This window comes from Oryza sativa, chromosome 3 (assembly GCF_034140825.1).
Source record: "Oryza sativa Japonica Group chromosome 3, ASM3414082v1".
NCBI lineage: Eukaryota > Viridiplantae > Streptophyta > Magnoliopsida > Poales > Poaceae > Oryza > Oryza sativa.
Genome location: NC_089037.1, coordinates 31,656,865 through 31,679,238, shown reverse-complemented (window position 1 = coordinate 31,679,238; position 22,374 = coordinate 31,656,865). Strand labels below are relative to the sequence as shown.

Genomic DNA, 22,374 nt, shown 5'->3' with positions numbered 1-22,374 from the left:
TGTTCTACTTATGCAAGATGCGATGCTCAAAAGAGCAGAATCATGTGAGATCAGTGGAGATGAAGCTTCACCAACTATGGAAATGGATACTTGGTAGCCAACATTTGGGAGACTACAGCAGCTGCACTGAGCAGTAAAGCATTTCACCACTATAAGAACAACTGTCTCACAGGGAGAGATTTTTGAACAAGTTTATATATATAGTCTTACTGTTGCCCCTTGCATATACATGGACAAACTAAAGTAAACCTGGTGAACCAACAACCTTAACCCACTGTTAACTGTCAAGTAATGCGCACCCTACAATTCCAAAGTTGTCACCATTTTGCATCCTACCAACTTTGGACCAACTCATTACTGAGGATTCCCTCATGCATCTTCTGAAACCGCTCCGAGCGCCGAACTAACACATGAGCAGTGGAGCCACTGTCCTGCTTCGCACTGTTGAGCCAACATATAATAGTTAGGAACTTAGGATAGAAAGGCCACTTCGTAAATACAAAATCTGAATCTATCCGATCAATATAACATGAGCTGGCACATCAAACATGATCATGTGATGATTAATTACAATTTAATTGGCTTCCCGTTGTGATCCCACAGTTGGATTGATATGTTTTTTCCTGCACAAAGTTAATCAAACAGTTTTTGTTTGGCAATGGAAGTATTTAAAGATGGGGCATTATGTGTTGACTGCAATGTGCTACATGCGACCTAGTTAACAATTATGTGATGTATGACTAGCAAGTTTCTCTAGACAAGTTCATTTTTGTTGTACCTATAGCTTTGCCTTTTCTAAGTCTTTTTCTCCCCCTAACTTACCCCATTCTTTTCACTACAGAGGCCGACATTCCAATTTGGAATTCTGATACTGCTAGTGCACTATATATTTGTAAAAGGAAAAATCTGAAAAGCAAATCTTTGGACTTGAATGAAGGATTGAGTCATATGACGTAAATTCTCCTTTACACCTCTACACTGTTCTACAACAATGAATATTCATTTGGAAGATGGAATGAATTCAAGAGCTTCTATAAGGCAAATTAGGATTTGTAGAAAGCAAAAGCGGCAAGTAGTATGCTTCTTACCAACTTTGGAGAACCTCTCATTAAAGATTCCTGCATGTTGGGCAAAACCATTTCCCCTTGAATCTCGTTTCTGGTGTCAGACCAACACAAGTGTAATGGAACCATTCACCTCCTTCGCACTGTTGAGAAACATTAAACAGCTAACACTTAGCATAGGTTGATGCCTTTCGTAGAACAAACCCATAATTCATTAAGAACAAAACAACTTGTATTGACAAGTTCTAGAACATCTGCCAATTGCAACAAGTTCAAGGATATATAAGCAAGAGGCGTCCCAATATTTATAATCTAAATGACAAGAGTAAAGCAGCGATAGGAGTGAGCAAGAAAATTAAAAGGCCGAGAAACCGAACCACACGGCCCATATTTTGCTAATATGGCCGGCTAAATCACCAAGACAGGCTTCGGTGATCTGGTATTCTGTCGGCCTCGAGGCTTTGCAGACCGAAGCGGCGTAATAACCTAAGACTAACATGCAATCAACTTTCTAAGCTACTGACGTCGTGAATTTTGCACCTACCATGCATGGCTCGATCCTTCGAGGATTTTATTCACAATCAACCAAGAATTCTGTGCTGCAGTATACATGGTAATAATATATATATACACACCCGTGGATCCTAATGATTATGTGGTGTGTGGATTCGCAATGCAGCCCAACATCTGACGTCTTCCCACATTGGCTGACTGCCCATGGCTACAGCCCAACATTCGCTGCAAAGTTGGCATTTTATTTTTACATGATGGACAATGTGTAATTACTATCAGTTTGTTCTAGTAGAGCTGAATAAATTGACCGAACTGACCAAAGTATTATTCAGTTAATCAGGTTCTGTTTCTATTTTTTATTCCGCTAATTCAGTTTTCCAGATTGTTCAACAGAAATATATAATTCATTCGGTGTAAAAAATATTATAACTGACCAAATCAGCCAAACGATCACCCCTAAGCAGTGAGGCATGTCCTCATTCTGGATGGCAGCAAGTAAGAACAAATGGTAAAAGGAAATTACAAGCATAAGATAAGATGATCACCGCCACCCTAGCAGTCTAGCCACAACATCATGGATCCAATGCTATATTGCTTGAAATAATAATTAAAATCACAACAAAAATCACACTTCAGAATGTTCTAAAGCTTCTCTAAAACTACCTGATAAAAGTGAAAGTAGTAACTTAGAACATAGGAATTAAACTCCTCCAAAAGAAAACTATCATTACTTAGCACCATAAAGACTTACGTTATCATTGTCACAAGCAATCATATCACCATATGAAATCTGAAATATCAATAAGAAGCAGAGGCACCTTTCAGAAAACATCTTAGAAAAAGTTTGATGTAGACTAATTTCCAGGAAAATCGCTATACATTCCAAGCTGACCTGGTGGCATATACAGTATGTTGGTTCATTTGGATCAATTGTTTGATCCACATCCATAGGTGCAGTTGTTTTCTTGTTGCTACCTGGAGGGGGCATTAAGTCGAAGTCCATACCCCTTTCCCTGTCCCATTCCCTCTCTCTGAACTTCTTTGTTGCTTGAGGTGTACTGAAACCAGGCCTCCGTTTGTCATCCCTGCTAAATGCTGAAATTGCAGGAAGGATTGATGGTTCATCTGGAGGTATCTTTCCTTCTGCAAATGAGATCAGCTCATTAATATAACAATATTCTGCTCAATAGGATGACCTTTCTAAGATACAAGTAAATGCTAGGGATAATTGTGATTCAGACCCTATTCTGAAGGCTAACTACCAACTTGCCCCCCCCCCCCCTTCCTTTCCAATTTTGCTCATTTGACCCCACTTTTCAAAAACGAACCTGCCGTCTGACCCTCTTCTAACCACACCATTAGGAGTGTTATTAGAAAATGCATTTAGAGAATGAACAAGACCAAAATGCCCTTGGAAAAATAAACAAGACCACAGTATCGGCCTTTCCCGTTTCAGCCTCAAATCTAGGTCAAATTTGTTAAACTAAGTCAAATATGTCAAACCTGTGTCAATTTTGTCTCATATTTTAGTCAAAAATTGCCATCACATTTTTATAGGGATAAGGTAAAAAAAATTGGATCAAATAAACGAAGATTTTGAGAAATTAGGGTCAAATGAGCAAGGATATAAATGGTATTTTTCCCTGAGTTAACCCCGTTAGGTTGTCTTCATGAAACAGGTTCATGCCTGATCTTCATTTTTGAAAAAAGAGGGTCAAATGAGCAAACTTGAAAAAAACAGGGTCAAAAACACAATTGCTCCTAAATGCTACTATCTCTTGATTATACCTTGCTTCAAGTCTTCTGCAAACTGGCCTAAGTCTTCATCCAGACGTTTGATATGACTCTCTATCTGTACAATAATCCATCCATGGTACTTACAGTTAGGTATTAACAAAATATTATAGGATATAAATGACACAAATTGGAACAAATATCAAAAATGGATTTTGTTTCGTTAGTCTGGGTCCCTGAATGGGACACAGTGAGTTGATAATGTAATTGAGATTCTAGAATTAGGACATGCAATTTAGTATATGATTCTAGCATTGATGTAATTTAGTGTCAGGCATCCGAACATTCAATTTAGTATATGGGCAGTATGAGACATAACACAGTATGACAGACATCAGGCTTTTCATTAAATCTCATGAGATAATCTCAAGATGCCAGATACTATTAGTGGTTTGTAATTGTAACAAAACAGAGTTTTTAGACTGCAAACATTAGTCTTCCTGTGTGATACTTCTAAGTTCGTAACTATTCATTATGGAATCTGGAGTTGAACTTGACAAACGCAAACTGTCAAAATAAGTTTGGACTTTAATATAGAACGATCAAGTTTGTTTAGGTGTATCAATTAAAGGGTATCTAAGATCTCGTCTAAAAGAAAAGCGGGCAACTAAGATGGCACTTAACATGAAATGAAATGTACAAGTTCCTTGAGTTACGGGACTAGAAAAAAATGAAGGGTGCATGCAGAACCAGGTCATAAGCTTGGCGTGCAAGCAACACTTTCTCGGTGCAGAGACTCAACGCATTGTCCTGACTAGCTTCGATGTCCTTTTTCATTCTCTCTGAGGCAGATTCATCATCATCCATGTTTGACCTGTCGAACCCATGGGATGGCACTCCGAGTAGATACTTTATCTGTTCTTTGGTCTGTCCCATAATGCCTGCATCAACAGAAACATAATCCGTACAACTACAAACTTGAGAAAACTATCAATATCACATAAATTTAATCTATAAGTGGGCACTAGCCCTATACAAAACAATCACATGACATTATAGCCTTGTATCAACTATTAAAAATTACTACATATCAGAAGTACCCAAAATGATTATTTTTTAAATTTTTTTTTGGATAATCTGTATTTTAGAAAAATGAAAAAGGAGTGTAAAAAAGATCATCACCATGAGCCCTCTCGTCGAGCTCGCGCATGGTGGAGAGAATCCTCTGCAGGTCGCCGGCCAGCGTGCTCGAATCTGCGACAAGAAATGGAGCCAATAAACAGAAGCAAATCGAAGGCAACCGCAAAAAAAAATTCGACGGCCTCTGACACGGGAGCTAGCAATCTCACACTCGAGGTAGTCGTCGACGTACACGCCGGTGCGGGCGATCGCCATGGCGGTCGATTAGAGGACGGATCCGGCGGCGTCCCTGGCTCAATCCTTCGATTTGGGGTCGATTTGAGGACCAATCCGGCGGCTCCCGATCCTTCGATTTGGGGATTAGGGTTTCGGGGAGGACGGCGGCTAGCAAAAAAACATTTTTTTTCAGAGAAATCCACTGGGCTAGTGGGCTTGTCTGGTTCTGTGGGCTCTGAACCGTCGGGTGGAGGCCTCATGGGCCTTTCCTGTTCCCTGATCTGTATGATATTTTTCACCAGATCTTGATAAATTAGGTCGAATTTTACTATTTCAAATTTGAATTCTTGAAAACCATTCAAGTTTTACGTGGAATCTACTTCCATCCCAAGTAAAACTTCAGAACCTCAAAATTTGACGGTTTTCAACCCTAGGTAATATAGAGTTGGTGGGTTTGGACTATAAACGTGAATCTATTGGTGGGTGGCGGAAGAGATGATGCGAAGTTAGCGAGGGACGACGGTGGCTCGGAAGTCAGAACTCAGAACCATAGATGATGAGGATGCTTTCAGATAACCTTGAGTATTCTTTTATGAAAGATATTATAGACTATTGATTTTGACACAAGCACACAATCATCCCTATGAATATGCACACACACTTTACATCTATCTTTGTTTCGTAAGAACACCTTTAAAAATTGAGCCAGTATATATTGAAATTGATGAAGTTATTAAGGTGCTTCAACATCGACAATACAATAATGTCTCCAAGTGTTTTAAGCATCCTTGAACGTGATGTGGGCGTGTGCATGATAACACGTGGGTCCATATTTAGCTAATACTTCCTCCGTTTTACGATGTAAGTCATTTTAGCATTTTGCACATTCATATTGATGTTAATGAATCTAGATAGATATATATGTCTAGATTCATTAACATCAATATAAATATAGGAAATGCAAGCATACAACCAAAATCAAGAAGTGAATGCAAGCATACAACCAATGAGTATTTAGATGACTCTTTGGGTTCTAATAAAACATTTAATTTATCTCTTCATTTAAGTCGAAAAAAATATAAAGACTATAAATAGGAACAACTTTTTTGGAAAAAACTCAAATCTATTTATAGGTGTAACTTTTGTGGATGGAGGGAGTATCATAATATTATGAATCTGGACAGATAGTCTGTCCAGATTTACAGTACTAGGATGTGTTACATCCGTCCAAATCCCTTATATTATGAGATGGAGAGAGTACATCACTAGTTATAGTACTCCCTCCATCTCAAAATGTAAAAAAGTTTTGGTTGGATGTGGCATATCTTAATACTATAAATTTGGGCATATGGTCTGTCTAGATTTATATTACTAAAACATGTCTCATCCAACCCATCCAATCTAAACTAATACAACCAAAACTCATTATATTTGGGACAGAAGAGTATTTGTCAAGATATTTTTAAAAAATATTTAATCTACTTTTATGAATATAAGTAGATAATTCGTGACGACAATCCGATATATAATGTGTTTTCAAATAGTCTAGTCGATCCTTTCTACTCAACTAGTCATCAATTATTATAGTAGTTTAACAGTTTACTAAAATAATTATTAGGTGGATCCTTTTGGTTCTTAAAAAGTTAACCGGAAGATTATCGTATTTTATAGCGTAAAAATCATGGTACTTATAGAGTACCGTGAAACCACTCTTACATTGAACGAACAAACACAAGTTACAACGACGACGACGAATTTTAGCATGTAGCTAGCGCAACTATTGGATGCATCGCATCGGCAGTTCGGCACCGCACACGAACACGGAAAGGATATACTTCATCCGTTTCACAATGTAAGTCATTTTAACATTTTCCATATTTATATTGATATTAACATCAATATAAATATGGGAAATGTTAGAATGACTTATATTGTAAAACGGAGAAAGTAGCGAGGATACATGGTCCTAGCTGATTCGTCTTATTCAAAAAAATTTGGAATTATTATTTATTTTGTTTGTCATTTGCTTTATTATCAAAAGTACTTTACATATGACTTATCTTTTTTTATATTTGCACTAATTTTTCAAATAAAACGAATGGTCAAACGTTACAAATAAAAAGTTAAAAACGTCACCTATTAGTATATCAAAACCGAAGTAACCATTCCAAAAGGACAGAGAACAAACAGGTGCTCATAAGGTGACCAGAACATTCAGACAAATACTGTTTATAACTGTCACGCACAACTCTCCCAAGCTGAAGGTAAGAGCACAACGTGTACCAGGATAATGCAATTCATAGCCAGAAAATCTACTTCAAAATATTTCAAATATAACAACCTAGCTAGCATGACATATTCTAATATTATAAATCTTACGTTTAAATTTTTAGTACATGATATATCTTTTTTATTTTAGGTTGTTATATTTTAGAACGGAGAAATCATTTATTTTGGCGCGCAGGCCAGGGTAGCTAGATAGTGCCGCCGTTGCAGCGGATGACCTGGGCGTTGATCCAGCCGCCGGCGTCGCTGGCGAGGAAGCCGACGAGCGGCGCGATGTCGTCGGGCATGCCGAGGCGGCCCAGCGGCGCCTCGGCGATGTACCGCGCCATGTCCTCCTCTGTCTTGCCGGTGTACATCATCGGCGTGCCCGTGGACCCGGGCGCCACTGCGTTCGCCGTGATCCCCGTGCCGCGCAGCTCGCGCGCCAGGATCTTGGTCATCACCTCCACCGCCGCCTTGCTCGCCGCGTACGCCGCGTACCCCGGCCGGAGCGACCCGACGCCCGACGACGAGAACGTCACGATGCGCCCCCGGCCGCCGCGCGCCAGCCGGTTCGCGGCCTCGCGGCAGCACAGGAAGGTGCCGCGCGCGTTCACGCCGAACATGGCGTCGTACGCTGCCTCGCTCGTCTCCGCCAGCGCCGGGTACGCGAAGTCCAGCACGGCCGCCGTCGTCACCAGGATGTGGATCTCGCCGCCGAACGCCGCCGCCGCCGCGTCGAACAGCGCCCTCACCCGCGCCGCGTCCGACACGTCCGCCTCCACCGCGATGGCCCGCGGCCCGCGCTTCTCTTCCTCCTCCGCGCGCAAGTAGCCGTCGTTGATGCCGCTCACCAGCTCGTTCGCCGGCGCGGGGTCCCCGATGTAGGCGACCGCGACGCGCGCGCCGAGGGACGCCAGGTGCCTCGACACGGCCGACCCGATGCCGCCGGCGCCGCCGGTGACAATTGCCACGCGGCCGTGCAGCATCAGCGGCGCCATCACGCCGGCCATGGCGTTGGTGTTCGACGACGCCTCCATCCAGTCCAGTCCAGTGTGTGGCGTTCTCTAGCTAGCTAGGAGAGCAGCACACTACACTGTCAGTGTGTATAGCTCACACACTGATAGTTGATTTGATTTGACGTATATATAGGCACCGGATTTACTATAAATAGACTTTCACGGCGAACTATATATGTGAAAGAATCTCACCGACTCGATGGCCTTTTCTCGATTGAGATTGGAGATCTACTACAGCACTACAGACAGGAGTGGCCGAGTGGGTAGATCCGCACAAGTAGTGTAGACTGTGCACTTGTGCAGCATGTATGCTGTGTGGTCCAGCCAGAACTTTGATCGCTAGCTCTTGATTATATTTGGAAAGGACTGTTTGTTGTCTATTTTTTTAATCACATGAAAATGCCATCAAAATTTAGTTACTTTTGGATTTTTGGAATCGTGTGGCCCTTCACAGTGTTCCTACGTGGAGCATGGCCACGGCTCACCACGTAGGATAGCATGCTATCGTGGCGGTGAGAGACCATTACTTCGTGGGTAACACAAGACTAACTTGAGAGCCGAGAGCCTCAGCTGAAAAAGCTAAGAAAAACAAGGAATCTTACTGCGAGGCTGCAACAATCCCCACCATCCCCACCTCCCCATCCTTGGAGGAGAAGAGAGGGGAGCCGGCAATGGACGACGAGGAGGACGCCAATCCACTACCGAGCTCCATTACTGCTGTCGCCGTCGCCCTCCGAGCCCTCAAGCCCCATCTCCTCGTCGTCGGCTGGGAGGGGAGGGGCCCCAGCGAGCTGACTACCGCTGAGGCGCGGGAAAGGAGAGAGTTGGCTATGGTGGAGCTCAAGTTGCCAGCCACTGTCGCTGACCTTTGGCTAGATCCAGGCGGCGCCGTCGAGCTCTAGGCCGAATCCCGCTCCTCCTCAACGCTTGAGAGGAGAGAGGCGATGATGGTGGCAGCCGAGCGCACACGCCGCTGTTGTCGAGGTCGTCGTCCTTTGAGGAGGGGCTTCGTCTCCTCATCGCGGGCCGGGAGAGGAGGGGCACTGGCATGCGCCGCAGAGCTTGTCGTCGTCCTCTCCCTCCCCCCCCTCCCGACCGAGCTCGTCACGTCGCCTTCCACTTGGTGGCTCCGCCACCGCCGTGTCCCTAGCCTCCTAATTGGTTGCTGCCACCGTGAGGAGAGAGGAGGGGCACCATGGAGCTGTCGTCCTCCCCCCCCAACCCCCGCTACTCGGTGGCTTCACCACCACCTCGGCCTACTCAATCCGCCGCCGCGTTCCCAGCCTCTTTGGACGTCGCCGCTGCGAGGAGAGAGGAGGGGCACCATGGAGCTATATATCGCCGGCCTCTAGTGGATCATGGTGGGTGGAGTAGGGGAGCCGTCAGTTGGTGCTCGTTTGCCACTGGCTGCCATCGGTGGATTGAGGAGAGTAGAGGGGAGAGATTTTATATTTGCTTCTGGAAATTAGGGTGTGTGTAGGGATGGCAATCGGGTGTGACGGGCACAGGTAGTGCCTACCCATACCCATGCCCGTGAGATTATTTGTGCCCGTGGGTATACCCATTACTACATGACGGGTAAGGATGGTTGCCCATGCCCATTGCCCGCGGGCGCCTTATGCCCGCGGGCGTGCCCGTTTACCCGCCACAACAAAAGCAGTGGAACAAAAAGTCTACAAGCTACTAACTTCGAATCGAACTTAAAACATCAAATATTCTCCACCTCGGTGTCGTGTCTCTCCTCTGGCGGCGATAGAGTAAGAGGAGAGAAATAATAAGGGAAATAAAAGGGAAACCGTAGAAAACAAAGAACGTGGCTTATGTATTCTAGTGGATTTTACTCCTAGCCTACATGTAAGTTAGATTTCGCGGGTAAACGGGCAAAGCGGGCATGGGTAGTGATTACCCATACCCATGCCCATTTACCCATCGGGCATAGCTTTTGAACCAATAAGATACCCATGGGTATAAAATGGAGAACAAACCCAACCCTAATAGGGTTTTTACCCGCGGGTAAACGGGCAAACGGGCACAATTGCCATCCCTAGGTGTGTGCGTGCTAAATTTTTGACTTTATGTAAATTGAAAACACATTAGGACTAAAATACAAGATGGCAAGGGTTGACATGAAAAATTGAAAACACTCCAAGAGCAACTCTGCATTGTGGGAGAGGAGGTGTGATCTCGGCCTACATGGCACATGAGGTCCATTATTTTGAGTAGCTCGCACTGGTATTGCACTAAGATCTATACAATTACAGTATCACCCTCAACTTGTTTTTTCTCTCCTCCTCCCAAAAGCCCAATAACAGTTAGGTGACTCGGCCCTATTGTGCTTTTCATTTTCGACAGTTCCCCCGTCATCGGGAAGTCATCACTATCCTCACCTCTTAACAATTAGGATCTAGCACATCTTTTTCCTACTACCGACATTGTCCAGCACCCTCCTCTATAGTCGTGGTTTCGTCACCACCTCACCTCCCGTGTTCATTGGCCACACCCTTTCCACCTCTCCCAAACCCCTCTCCCACCTTGACCCCAAACCCATAAACCTAAACTCTACGTTCTCTATCGGAGTTCCAACACACCATCGTCATAGCTGGAAAGTCATCGCTACCACCACTTGGAAGTTCATGCCACTATCGCTATTGCTAGTGAATTACCCTCCTGCTTGTCTTTCCAAATTCAGTGCTAGGTTAAAAGGTGATTGCAGTTCCTATCTTAAACCTAGCAATCCTTTATTTGGAAATATGGAAGGTATGTGACTGAAAATATTCTCATACTAAATGACTTTGAGGTTGCTCAAGGTTATTTATCTTTCTGTTCCACATGGGTCTTGTTTAGCTAGTGGTGGAACCATCGGTTGGTAGCTTGAGGTTCTTTCCTATGTTTGGAGAGGTACGTATATACCTTCGCACTGCATTTGAGATGTAAATAAATTAAACTAATTATTTTGATTAATAAACAAGTTTATGATAAGCAATGACAAGACTTTTCTAATTGTTGAGGTATGAGAGTTATATATATACCTTATAGTGTGTACGTTAGTCCAGAGGTATCTCTACCTCTAGATATACCACTAAAAATATATCTTAATTGGCACAAATATTTATACGCCTCAAAATGTAAGATAAATTAAAAAATAATTAGTTCTCAATCCTATTCTAATATATTAGATTAGTTTTGGTATCTTTTTTTTTAGAAAAAATATTTCTCAAGTATAAAGAGGTATACAGGAGTACACCTCTATAAGAATGGGAGATAATATCTCACAAATGCTTTCTAACCTGGACATGTCCTCCCTGCAGCTCTGAGAACATTTTCCAGACTCCAATACGAATACTGAAAAGGATACTCTCACTTATTCTCCTCTAACTTTGAGTCACTGATGTATGGGTCCGTTGGGTAGAGGGTCCACGTGTCAGTGACCCACGTCAGTGGGAAATAATTGAGTTAGAGAATCTCAATCTACTGCTATAGTGTGTACTGTTGTCCATTAAATTTATTAAGTTAGAGAATCTCAATCTGCTGCTATATGTGTACTGTTGTCCATTAAATTTATTGCATTTCATGCAAACCAGCCTGTCATAGGCGGTTCCCCATCTAACACTGAAGTTACGATGCAATATCTTGCATTAGCACCTCCACATTTATATATACACACTATCTTTATTTAAATTTTTATCTTAAAATATAGTTATTCTTCACATACCTCCTCATCTCGATTAACCGTAACCCTCCTCTCTATAATTTTATCTATTTTTAAATTTATGTGCAAAACCTCAAACGTACATATTTTAAGATGTAGTGAGTAATTAACAGTCTCACACAATTATGTGTTCAACATACATTGGACATTATGAACCTTTTTTTTTTCTATTCGTTTCCTTCCGATGGTGAAATCGGCACGCGTGATATTCAATACTCCTATTTGCCTTGTTTATTGGCAGGTTTATCTTTTGTGCAACAGTGAATTGATACCTGCTTCTCATCTAGGCAGTGTAGAGCCTCTCCTTGACGAAGGTTAGAGCTTTGCATGTGAAGGGGCCGCGTCATAGCTAGGATTTGAAGGTCCTGTTCGAAATACATAGTGAGGTCTTAAAATTTGACAGTCAAATCCCCACGTTCTTGTTATCATGATTGACAAGATATAACTTTTAGAACGGGAAAAAACGAACAAATGGTCAATCACAATGATTCATAGAACATAATAATATCTAGTTCAGTAGATTTAACTTTATGTATTAGGCATGCATGTTGTGTTATTTTACTTTTCGTTCTAAGCCTTAATTCTGACCTTACGGGTTTTATGGGCTTTATCATTCTAGTTATACTGCTAATTATATTACTACTAATTATAAGTATACTTAGCACTTCACGTAATTATTAAGATTTGGGAGGCCTGAACAATCGAACATGTCATGTTCCGACGGATTCCGAGTTCTGCATCTGCCACTCTGCGTGTGCCTGAACTGTTCTTTGTTTTTATGGGGAATCGATGTCTGAACTGTTTTTAGCCATGAAAAATCTTGCCGGATCTATATATGAACTTGTAATCTGTGGAACGATGTCAGTCGATTGAGATCACATGCAGGTGAACCCGATCAGGACAATGATCAGGTCAGGTGTCAGTAGAACTCGTCAGAAACGAGAAGAGTTTGGCACTGCAATATCCATACATGATACATGTGCACAGCAGACTCTGTAAATAACTCTAGCTATTTGTATTGCTTATTCCCTGTGATTGTAACTGGAATTGTAATTCCATTTGTAAGTTCAGAAGTCGGTGTACAAATGAAAATTAATAAATTTAAAAATAAATATAGTCCATGTGTGTTAAGAGGAAGGAGTTTTAATATGCTCAATTCCCTTTCCTTTGTCAACCTGACTGTGTTCGGCATTGCCTGTCGTTTTCCATGCGCATGCTTTTCAAACTGCTAAACGGTGTGTTTTTTTTTCATAAAGCATATATATAAAAGTTGCTTAAAAAATTATATTGATCCATTTTGGAAAAAAGCTAATACTTAATTAATCACGCGCTAATGGACTGCTCTATTTCCACGTGCACTATTCCACGATTGGGAACCTCCAGCAGCTAACAGAGCCACAATCAGGTCCTGATTCTGCTGAGATTTTGATTCTCATGGAGAAAAAGGCTATACAGGACGTCTCTATGGCATCCTCGATGTATAAATGATCAAGTGAGTAATGGATCTGTTCGTTAGCTGGACACTACAGCCGGCTGCGGCAATAGCTGCACTGCCTCAACAGTACAAGCAGTGCAATTTCTACTGCTATATTGTAGCTGCTGCAGCTGAACAGCCGCAGCAAATCTCTACCAAACAGGCCCAATAAGAGCATGTACAATACTAGATTATAAGCCAGCTATAAACACATACGAGGAGATAATACATAAAAGAGAATGGCAGCGGGCTACATATTTATAGCCAGTTGCAGTACTGACTACAAGACATAATATGTGTATAACAGGTGGAACCATATATTAATAGTGTAATATATATTTATAGATAACTATTGTATGAATTGGCTATTAAATTAACTATAGATGATTTGGAGCTAATAGTTGACTATACTATTAAAAAACTTGCTCTAAGATGAAACCCACGAAACTAGGTTATAGTTATTCCTAACTCCTACTCCCTCCGTCGAAAAAAAGATAAATTTATGTCCAGATTAATTGTACTAGAAAATGTCACCTCCAATACTAAGTTACCTTTTTTGGGACGGAGGGAGTACAATGTGTAGATAGTAGTAAGCTAGGGCCCACGTCTAAAACATTGGTTGGTTGAAAAAGGGAGAGTAGAGAGTTAAGTGTTTTTTATTGCTTCTTACCAGGTACTAGTAATGCTCTTGCCGGATGGAATTACTACATCCTCTGGTACCCACCTCCACAATAGTAAAAAAATTTCCACATACCTCTGAAAAGTTTCGCAATCTTTTCTATACCTCTGAATTTTGTCTCATCCCCTATATACCTTTAACTTTTCATTTTAATCTCCTCTATCCCTATTATGTTAGTTGCCTGTTAATTTTCTTTTTTCTAAAATGACCCTATCGTCCATTTCCCATTCTTACAGTTATATGCTATCTACTCTACTTTATAATTCACCAATGTGAAAAATTGTAATTCATGATAAAATCAAATGGGACATAATTATTTATTGAATAGAAAATTTAAACTGTTGAACAAATTTATTTTTTTTGGACAAAATCCATAGAAGAGTTTTAGCAAGAAATTGTGAACCAAAATTATTTATTTGTTGGGTTCAAATTTTGATGATATCATAAAAGTTAATTTAATTTTTTTTATTTTTAAAATTTGTTGTCAAATAATTATATTCCCTTTGTTTATTTACAAATAGATTTTTTCCATATAAGAATTGTGCTTTTATCATTAAACTAACACAGGTATAAGAGAGGGGTTATATAGTTAATTTCAAAAACATTTAACGATTACATAGAGAAGATCAAAATGAAAACTCGAGAGTATATAAGGGAATAGGCAAAATTCAGAGCATCTCTCTCAAGGATATATAGAGGATTTTCTCCAATTGTAAAGTAGGTAGTAAGACCTCTTCTCATGCACATCGTGGATGCCTAAAATGCACGAGATGATTGATGCCATTTTGGCACATTGACACTTGAAAGCAGATAGTACACAACACAAGGGAGGACCAACCAAAACCAGAGTTCTTGTCTTATTACCTTCTCCAGTGCTGCAAAACTCGGAAAACTACCTTACTGTTGTTCAGATTTATCGAAATTTGGATGCTTCGCTAACAATAACAATAGATGAAAAGGCTAAAAAAAACAAAAAGGATAAGGGTTACATAAAACCCGATGTCATAAGAGTAATATATGAGACCTAACGACGCAAAAAACCAGTCACACGAGCTAAAATCAAAGTAAGAACTGACCCACTCCCCAGGCACCAAGCCTATAGAAAGTCTGTTACGAAATTTAGTTGCCAAGTCCCAACCCAAGTAGCTATCGCTCAGCCACGCCGCGAACCTTCAGAATTTGCACAATCTGACTGCTCGGCTGTGGCAATTAACGCAGAAAATATATCGCGCTAATTGCCATTTGTTACACTGCTTTCAACTGCAGATTTTGAGGCGTTCAGCATTTCGCCGACAATAGGGGTGCCCTCCTTGCTCAATGCCTGCTTCTGAGCTGTGGATTTCCCATCAATTGCATTCTTCTCCTTTTCATGTGAAGCATTGTCAAGAGAGCCCTGTACAAAGTGCATAAAAACAGAGGCATCAGAACCTATCACCACCAATAGCTCTGAGTGGTGCTAACATTCTGAACAGGTTTTTTAACCACACAAGGCTCTATGTGTGAATAGAATGCTTGCCTGTCCTTGAAGCAGTTGCTGCTTAGCTCTCTTCTCCTGCATCAGCTTTTGCCGGTTCTCGTAAAAACCAAAATCATCCAAGATTGATGTCTTGCTGATGTGGTCCTTGAAAATCTTGAGCATTTCAAGACCTTGCTCAAGCTTAACCTGAAGCATTACATCTACTTGGTAAGTAACGCACATGGAGCATACTGAAAGGATCATCACATTGTCATGCCATATCAATAGATAAAAATAAAATTCATCAGCTTCTTATACATGAAGGTCCACTCATGACCATAAGCATGATGAAGAAATTGATATATATCATGTCTTAAGTTCTCATTTACTGAACGACTAATCTGGTTCCACAGCAAGAAATTTGAATTATCTCAAGAAAATGACGATGAAATTAACTATCTAAAATAACAGAGACATTAATAGTACCCTTAATGGCCCGTGGCCTGCAATTGACCATTGTACAATCAACAGAACTTGGCAAGTTATTGAGAAAGGATACCTCTTGTGTGTCACGGCTGTTTGTCACAGGCTTATTGTCGTTGTTATCCAATGTAATGTGCTTCAAGATGTTGTTGGGTACATCCTTGACAACATGCCACTTGATTGGAAAACACCCATTCCACTTGTCTTGTTGCCAATAATCCACTGTCTTCTCAAAATCAACAGGACCAACCATTTCAGCAACACCAACAAACTGGCCACTTGTGTTTACCTATATTCCATGCCCAATGTCAATAAAGAGTGATATGAGGGACAAATGGATCACATAATGTGGTAATAATAATACTTACAGAGAAGAACAAGAAGACTGGGCATTCACTGGATTTCTCCTGCGCTTCACGGTATCCAGCATCCAGCTTCTTGTTTCCATTAGGAGTGCTTGCCCACACATTGTATTTTATACTTTTGTGCACATCATCCTCACTGTAAGATTTGATAACAAAGAACTTTGCATCTTTGTATGTTACTGGAAAACCTTCCTGGTTGAATTGGCCCTTATCTGGAATGGCACTATTCTCCTGTTTCCCGACTGAGGGGAGGGCTTGGCCCTTCACAGCAATAGTGACAGAAGGTCCAAACTGTTTTTGGTGCTTGAATCCTCCAGATCTTGGTCCTCTGTTAAGCTCAGTGAAGCCATCTTGGTTCTCACTGCCAAAACCAAAAGATGCACGACCTCTAGGCTTGTACTTGCTATCAACAATTCCCCACCGTCCATTATTTCTGGAGTTGTACATATTTGATCCGAAACCAAGCCCAGTTTTAAGTGCGTTCCCATACTGACCATACTGCCCATATAATCTGTTGTCTGGGTACATCCTGGTATGATAACTAGGAGATGTCAAACCCATTCCCGACGAAGGTATCTGTGCATGCATACCCTGAAACAAATGGATATTTTAGGCTAATACTTGTACTTTGTGAGAGCCACATAATGCATCACTATCATTTTTGCTATGTGCAACTTAAGGGGAAGGCAGTAATCGCAGAATCTAATACTAGGTAAATGCATTTAATAAGCAGAAAAAAAAATAATTGTGAGACAATCATACTGCTTTGAGAAGCTATGGAAAAAGAAGAAGAGTGGGGGAAGGAGGGGGGCAATGGAGAATTGGACAGTCCTAGAACATACCATGAGGTTTGCAGTTGGGCGCTGGCTCTGATTTTTTGCTGAATACGAGTTAGAACCATAAGATGTGGAATTAGTATTTGATCTCTGATGCCCATTAGAGTAGACTGGCCCATCATACCACTGAACTGGAGAATGAAGACCACTGTGACCATAATTGTTAGCAGATGGTCCACCTTGCAAAGTCCCTCCTCCATATGAACCATTGTTTAATACTGATACATTTTGATGGGTTTGCTTACGTGCTAATGAACTACTGTTAGTATTTGCCATCCCATTAGCAGTCCCATTGGCACTAGCTTTTGCTGATTCAACCGGAACACGTGCCTGGTGAGCAGCAACAGAGGGCATCTCAGACTGAGAATTGACAGCATTGACGCCATGGCTTGCATTGGTTGGAGCTGGTTGCTGATAATATTGACCAGGGTACTGGTAATGCTGTGCGCCGTATGACTGGCCATCATGCCCAACAGTTGGGACAGGAGAACCAGAAGGATATGGGCCATAGGGAGCATAGCCATATCCATACATGTCACCATAAACACTCTGCTGGATCATTGTAACAGAATCGAGTTAATTTATCTCCAACACATAGCATGAGTAGACAAGCAATTCATTAAATTCCAAATTAACAACATATGTCCCCCACGGTTTCTATCTCCATATTTGGTCCTTAGCCTCCTCTAGGCACAGGTGAACTCGTGATATCACATTACACCTTAAAATACCTATCGCAAAGTGATGAACTAACTATAAATAACTGCATTAACTTACAGGAGGCATCTCCGTTCCATCATGGGCAGCATATCTGGAGTCCCATTCATTGGCTGAGCCGTCATAACCTATATACACGAACGCACAAACATTAAAATCAGCACTTAATTAGACTACCTGATTATCCAGCAAAGTACTAGGTGTTTGTACCAGTAGGATAGTAATATGCTGAGGGTCCATATCCATTGGTCTGATACAAGATGTTGGCATTCACGGCCTCCTGGAGCAGGGGAGTGATCGACCTGTCCACCGGCGACGCCGCATTCTGCGCATCGCCGGCGCTTGCAGATCCATAGGGCATCCCGGCAGGCTGCAATTCACAAAAAGGACCATAATTTTTAGCTACCTCTCCTCCAAACAAACAAAAAGGATGGCACAAGCAACACATCACAGACAAGAATCGCCAGCAAAAGCTACCTTCTTGGTAGCGTCAGGGGTGGCGCCTTCCTTCTTGCTCTCCAACGACAGCTTCTGCATCATGTCAGTAGCCTCTGTAGCTTGCGAATCAAGGAAGAAACACTTCGATTCAAAAGCGAGCAACTAAACAATAATACAGCCATAGGATTCGAACACGAGAAAAAGAAAAAAAAAGGCTGTTTAAATTATCACCCCAGAAAAAAAAAGAAGTTCAAATCTTTACGAAGAACTGCCGCACAAACCGCAACCCCCCGCTGCTAAAACAGATTAAACACATCAAAGAAAACAAAAATAAAAAGGATACGGTCGCCAGCGCCAGGAGCAACGGCCGCCATGGTTCCTCCTCCTCCTCCTCCCTCCGTCCCAGTTCGATCTAAACCCGCCTTCTTTCCCTCCTCGCGGATTGGATCCCAAGAAGGCGAAAATTCCAGGAGGTACGGGGGGCAAAGAAGGCAGGGGTGGAATATAGATGGTAAAAAAAATTCTTGTGGTAGGTAGAGGCGATAGGTGGTGGTGGATAAACCCTAGGAGAGGGGGAGGAGGAGGGAGAGGGACACGAAGATAGCCGCCACAGACGCGAGGGGGGAGGGGAGAAGAGGAGGAGACGGGGGGAGGGGTAGCCAAAGAAGGGGGGTTTTAGGCGATTCAGAGGCGGTGATTCAAATACCTGTCCCGGCACATCCCCACCGCTCGTTTATCTTCCCCACCTCTGCTCCGGGCACCCACCCAAAAGTGTTTCATTACTCTCCCAACTCTACTTGTCTCATGTATTAATGATTAACTTAGGATGTGTTTGGATCCAAAGTTTGGATCTAAACTTCAGTCTTTTTCCATCACATCAACCTGTCATACACACACAACTTTTCAGTCACATCATCTCCAATTTCAACCAATAAACACAGCCTTATTTTATAGTCTATACTCCCTCCGTTTCATAATATAAGTCATTCTAGCATTTACCACATTCATATTCATGTTCTATCTAGATTCATTAACATGAATATGAATGTGGGAAATGCTAGAATGATTTAGGTGGTGTTTGAATCTCCTAAAGATGAAAATGAAGATGAAGATTAAGTATTTCACGTAAAATGAGGTGGTAATAACGTGTGATTAATTAATTTTTAATTATTACAAACTTGAAAAATGAATTAATCTAATATTTTAGAGCAACTTTCATATAGAAAGTTTTCGCACAAAACGCACTATTTAGCAGTTTGAAAAACGTGCCACGAGTATCTATTTTATCCTCAGATTGCATGAGAAACGAACAGGGGGCTTACATTGTGAAACGGAGGGAGTAGAACGGAAGGAGTATAATATATGTTGTTATTACGACATAATGGTCATGTTTAGATTCCAACTTTTTTCTTCAAACTTCCTACTTTTCCGTCACATCGAACTTTCCTACATACACAAACTTCCAATTTTTCCGTCACATTATTCCAATTTCTTCAAACTTCCAATTTTAGCGTTGAACTAAACACAGCCAATGTTTGAGGCAAAAATGTAGTACTAGTTGATTTACTGGTCAGAAGTGTCATGTATAAATGACAACTGGTGGTAGTAAGGATTTTCTATTATTGGTGGTAGTAGTTCTTAGGGAGATATCTGGGCATGTGTTGAAAGTATTGATAGATGTAATAGGTTATGGAAGGGCGTAAATTAATTGATTAAATGTTAGGAAGTTGATATGTCAATTTTTAAAGAGTTTTTATAAGGTGGAATGAGGAAGAAAGTTTGTGTAAAAACAAAATTGTTTACAAAATTGAGAAATGCGTCCGTGATAATCTATAGTCATTATTTTTGCAGTGTACTAGGATGGAAGAAGACGTAACGGAGTTTTGGTAAGTTTGTGGCATGCCATACACATCCAATAAATGTGTTTTTTTATACTAGGAATATTACAGCCTTAGGTGGCTCACAATTTTTAGGGAAATCCTATCCCAATATATCTACTTGTCATAATAAAAGTTAAAGATAGTTGTAGTTAGGCATTGAGGGAATAAATTTAACAGTGGCTAGTGGAGCAAACTAAATCATCCAGGGCTAATAAATCATCCATAATCATACTATTCTTGCAATTTCAGTTCAGGTATTTCCAAACATCCCAGTTTTGTAGTGTGTTTTAATTACAAAGTGGGAGTGGCTGTGTGGCCATAGCATTGCCCCCTATTAAATTACTTCCACAAAAAGCAAGAGAAACCCTAGCTTCCATTGGGCCAGCCCATGACCCAATCAGGCCCATACTGCTATGCTATGCTGCTCGTTCAACTGCCATACTCATAAAGGTCCAATTTTTGTTCATATCTGGAAGATGTTTGTTGCTTGACGAAAAATCTCAGTTGTTTTTGTCTTCTTATCATCCATCAATTCACGGCCACGTATATTGCCCCGAACTCCAATTCAACATGAATATTCAGAGAATCGACAAGGTTCTTTTTTTCTTTTTTCTTCTTGTTACAAAAGACTGTTCAAACACCATAACAAAGGCAAACCTTTATTTTTTTTCTTCTTTTTATTAGAGAAGGCAAACTCTGTTGGACGATGTCATAAGCATCCATACTATACTGTATAATCGATTTTTGACTGACATGTAGGATAGAAATCGTAATAATAGAATATGACCAGAATTGAAATGCCTAGTAGAGAAATGAAGAAAGAACATAATAATAATTTTCCTGAGCAATTCAAATTCTTAAAGAGAAAAAAAAGAAAAACTCTTTTGTGCCATCGTGGACCAGAGTAAATTCCAAGAAAAATATGAAAAGAGGTAATCTCAGTAAATTCCAGAAATATTCAAATAAGAGGCATTCCAGAGTAAATTCCAAAATGATATTATAAAAGAATAAAGAAGTGGACCTGAACTTTGTTTCCTTTGTTTCCATGTGCTCATGCGTTAGTACTATTTATTTTAAAATATAACAAACTATCTAAGAGCAGGTACAATAGCAGACTAATATAAAATAAGATAGAGGAGAGTAACATGCTATATATTTGTAGCCAACTGCAATACAAACTTTTTAAAATACATGTGTATATGACATATGGGACCAGCTATGACTTGTGTAGTACTCCGTTTATAGGTAACTATTGTATGAATCGGATATAGATGATTTGGAGCCAGTAGTTGGTTATGTAAGTTATCTCTACTATTATAAAAATTGAAGATGTTTTTGGCGGTATTTTGATACATCATCCGTGTATGATGAGGCTTTTAAGTTCGTTTGCTTTTGGAGATACATATATGTATTTGAGTTAGTTTTTAAGATCGTTTACTTTTGTCAATACATAAGGAATCATATAAGAAATCTGTTTAAAAAACTTATGTGCTAACTTGAGATGATCGGACTCCTAACTACAGCTCATGATTTTTTAAAAAATATATATATCCAAACAAACTCTTAGAGTGAATTTCATCTTAATTAAACTATATAACAATAATAAAATTAAAATAGACTTCACCTTTTGTAAAATACAAATATGTGTAAGTTAATAGTATAATTTAGGACGAAATTGGTAGGAGATGCATTTGTTGTAGCAGCTGCGTGCCTGCCGCTCTGGCTTCGCTTCAGAGGATAAGAACGGGCGGTCGTCAGTGAGGTCGGCCTGGAATGAATGAACAAGAGAGGACGGCGACGGGGGAGCGTTGTTGGTTCAGCGTGTTCTCGCGGCTTCCCCCCCTTCAAATATCTCTCCTTTTTCTTTTTCTTCTCTCTTTTCTCGCGCATGCGGCCAGCGCCACGCCGCCTACGACGTGTGCTTGCCGTGGTTGGTTGTGGCTGGGCCTGGGTTGGCCTCGGCGCCGACCGAAGCATCCGGCGGCAGCTGCACCGCCCATGAGCTTCTCGACCCCTCCTCCTCCGGTTGTGATGTGAATGATTTTTTGAGTCCACATGTGATTGGACTCTGTCGTGTGCGCCAGAGGAATTGCTTTTTGTAATGAACTCTGAACTGAACAGTTCAACTCTGAAATACTACGCTGTTAGTTGGTAATAGTAAAAATTGTGTCCCAAACATGAAAAGTTTTATGGTTCCTCAACATATCTAAATTTTATATTGAAAAGTTAGATACATATATAAAAATATTAAGTTTTATATTAGACAATATGGTATCTTTCATTATATTTTTTTAAGGATGAAAAAATTACCTTCTAAACATATATTAGAGGCAATCATACCAGAAATGCACCACTCTACCAGTACATATTTGGTTGGGGGAAATAT

The 22,374-nt window shown here is 40.9% G+C and overlaps 3 protein-coding genes across 4 annotated transcripts; all 3 read right to left on the bottom strand.

Annotated features, from left to right (window-relative positions):
• Positions 1–66: 66 nt before the first annotated feature.
• Positions 67–4,813, bottom strand: LOC4334105 (PHD finger protein ING2). The gene is made up of 8 exons (XM_015777057.3): positions 4,661–4,813; positions 4,494–4,565; positions 4,062–4,252; positions 3,366–3,429; positions 2,470–2,720; positions 2,329–2,367; positions 1,089–1,207; positions 67–441 (listed from the first exon to the last, which is right to left on the bottom strand). The coding sequence occupies exons 1-7, from the start codon at positions 4,704–4,706 to the stop codon at positions 1,109–1,111; spliced, it is 762 nt and encodes a 253-aa protein (XP_015632543.1). The 5' UTR covers positions 4,707–4,813; the 3' UTR covers positions 67–441; positions 1,089–1,108.
• Positions 4,814–6,869: 2,056 nt separating this feature from the next.
• Positions 6,870–8,085, bottom strand: LOC4334104 (NADPH-dependent aldehyde reductase-like protein, chloroplastic). The gene has a single exon (XM_015776212.3). The coding sequence runs from the start codon at positions 7,970–7,972 to the stop codon at positions 7,142–7,144; it is 831 nt and encodes a 276-aa protein (XP_015631698.1). The 5' UTR covers positions 7,973–8,085; the 3' UTR covers positions 6,870–7,141.
• A 6,559-nt stretch (positions 8,086–14,644) lies between these two features.
• On the bottom strand, positions 14,645–18,753 carry LOC4334103 (YTH domain-containing protein ECT4). Of its 2 annotated transcripts, none has more exons than XM_015776210.3 (9): positions 18,452–18,753; positions 18,148–18,221; positions 17,881–18,040; positions 17,731–17,798; positions 16,960–17,505; positions 16,121–16,708; positions 15,829–16,041; positions 15,330–15,476; positions 14,645–15,206 (listed from the first exon to the last, which is right to left on the bottom strand). In XM_015776210.3, exons 1-9 carry the CDS (start codon positions 18,480–18,482, stop codon positions 15,045–15,047), a joined length of 1,989 nt encoding a protein of 662 aa, XP_015631696.1. In that variant the 5' UTR covers positions 18,483–18,753; the 3' UTR covers positions 14,645–15,044. The 2 variants fall into 2 exon arrangements, with proteins under 2 accessions (XP_015631696.1, XP_015631697.1); XM_015776211.3 differs by having other exon boundaries at positions 16,960–17,502.
• Positions 18,754–22,374: the final 3,621 nt, after the last annotated feature.

What these genes read in the sequence shown, in the direction of transcription:
- LOC4334103 (XM_015776210.3), bottom strand. Translation starts at nt 18,482, where the DNA reads ATGGCGGCCGTTGCTCCTGGCGCTGGCGACC. An exon ending in CCCCTGACGCTACCAAGAAG is followed by an intron (nt 18,041 to 18,147) that starts GTAGCTTTTGCT and finishes TGTGAATTGCAG; the next exon opens with CCTGCCGGGATGCCCTATGG. An exon ending in ATGGAACGGAGATGCCTCCT is followed by an intron (nt 17,506 to 17,730) that starts GTAAGTTAATGC and finishes ACAATGATCCAG; the next exon opens with CAGAGTGTTTATGGTGACAT.
- LOC4334105 (XM_015777057.3), bottom strand. Translation starts at nt 4,706, where the DNA reads ATGGCGATCGCCCGCACCGGCGTGTACGTCGACGACTACCTCGAGT. An exon ending in CACGCCAAGCTTATGACCTG is followed by an intron (nt 3,430 to 4,061) that starts GTTCTGCATGCA and finishes ATTATTGTACAG; the next exon opens with ATAGAGAGTCATATCAAACG. An exon ending in TTGCTTGTGACAATGATAAC is followed by an intron (nt 1,208 to 2,328) that starts GTAAGTCTTTAT and finishes GTTTCTCAACAG; the next exon opens with TGCGAAGGAGGTGAATGGTT.
- LOC4334104 (XM_015776212.3), bottom strand. Translation starts at nt 7,972, where the DNA reads ATGGAGGCGTCGTCGAACACCAACGCCATGGCCGGCGTGATGGCGCCG.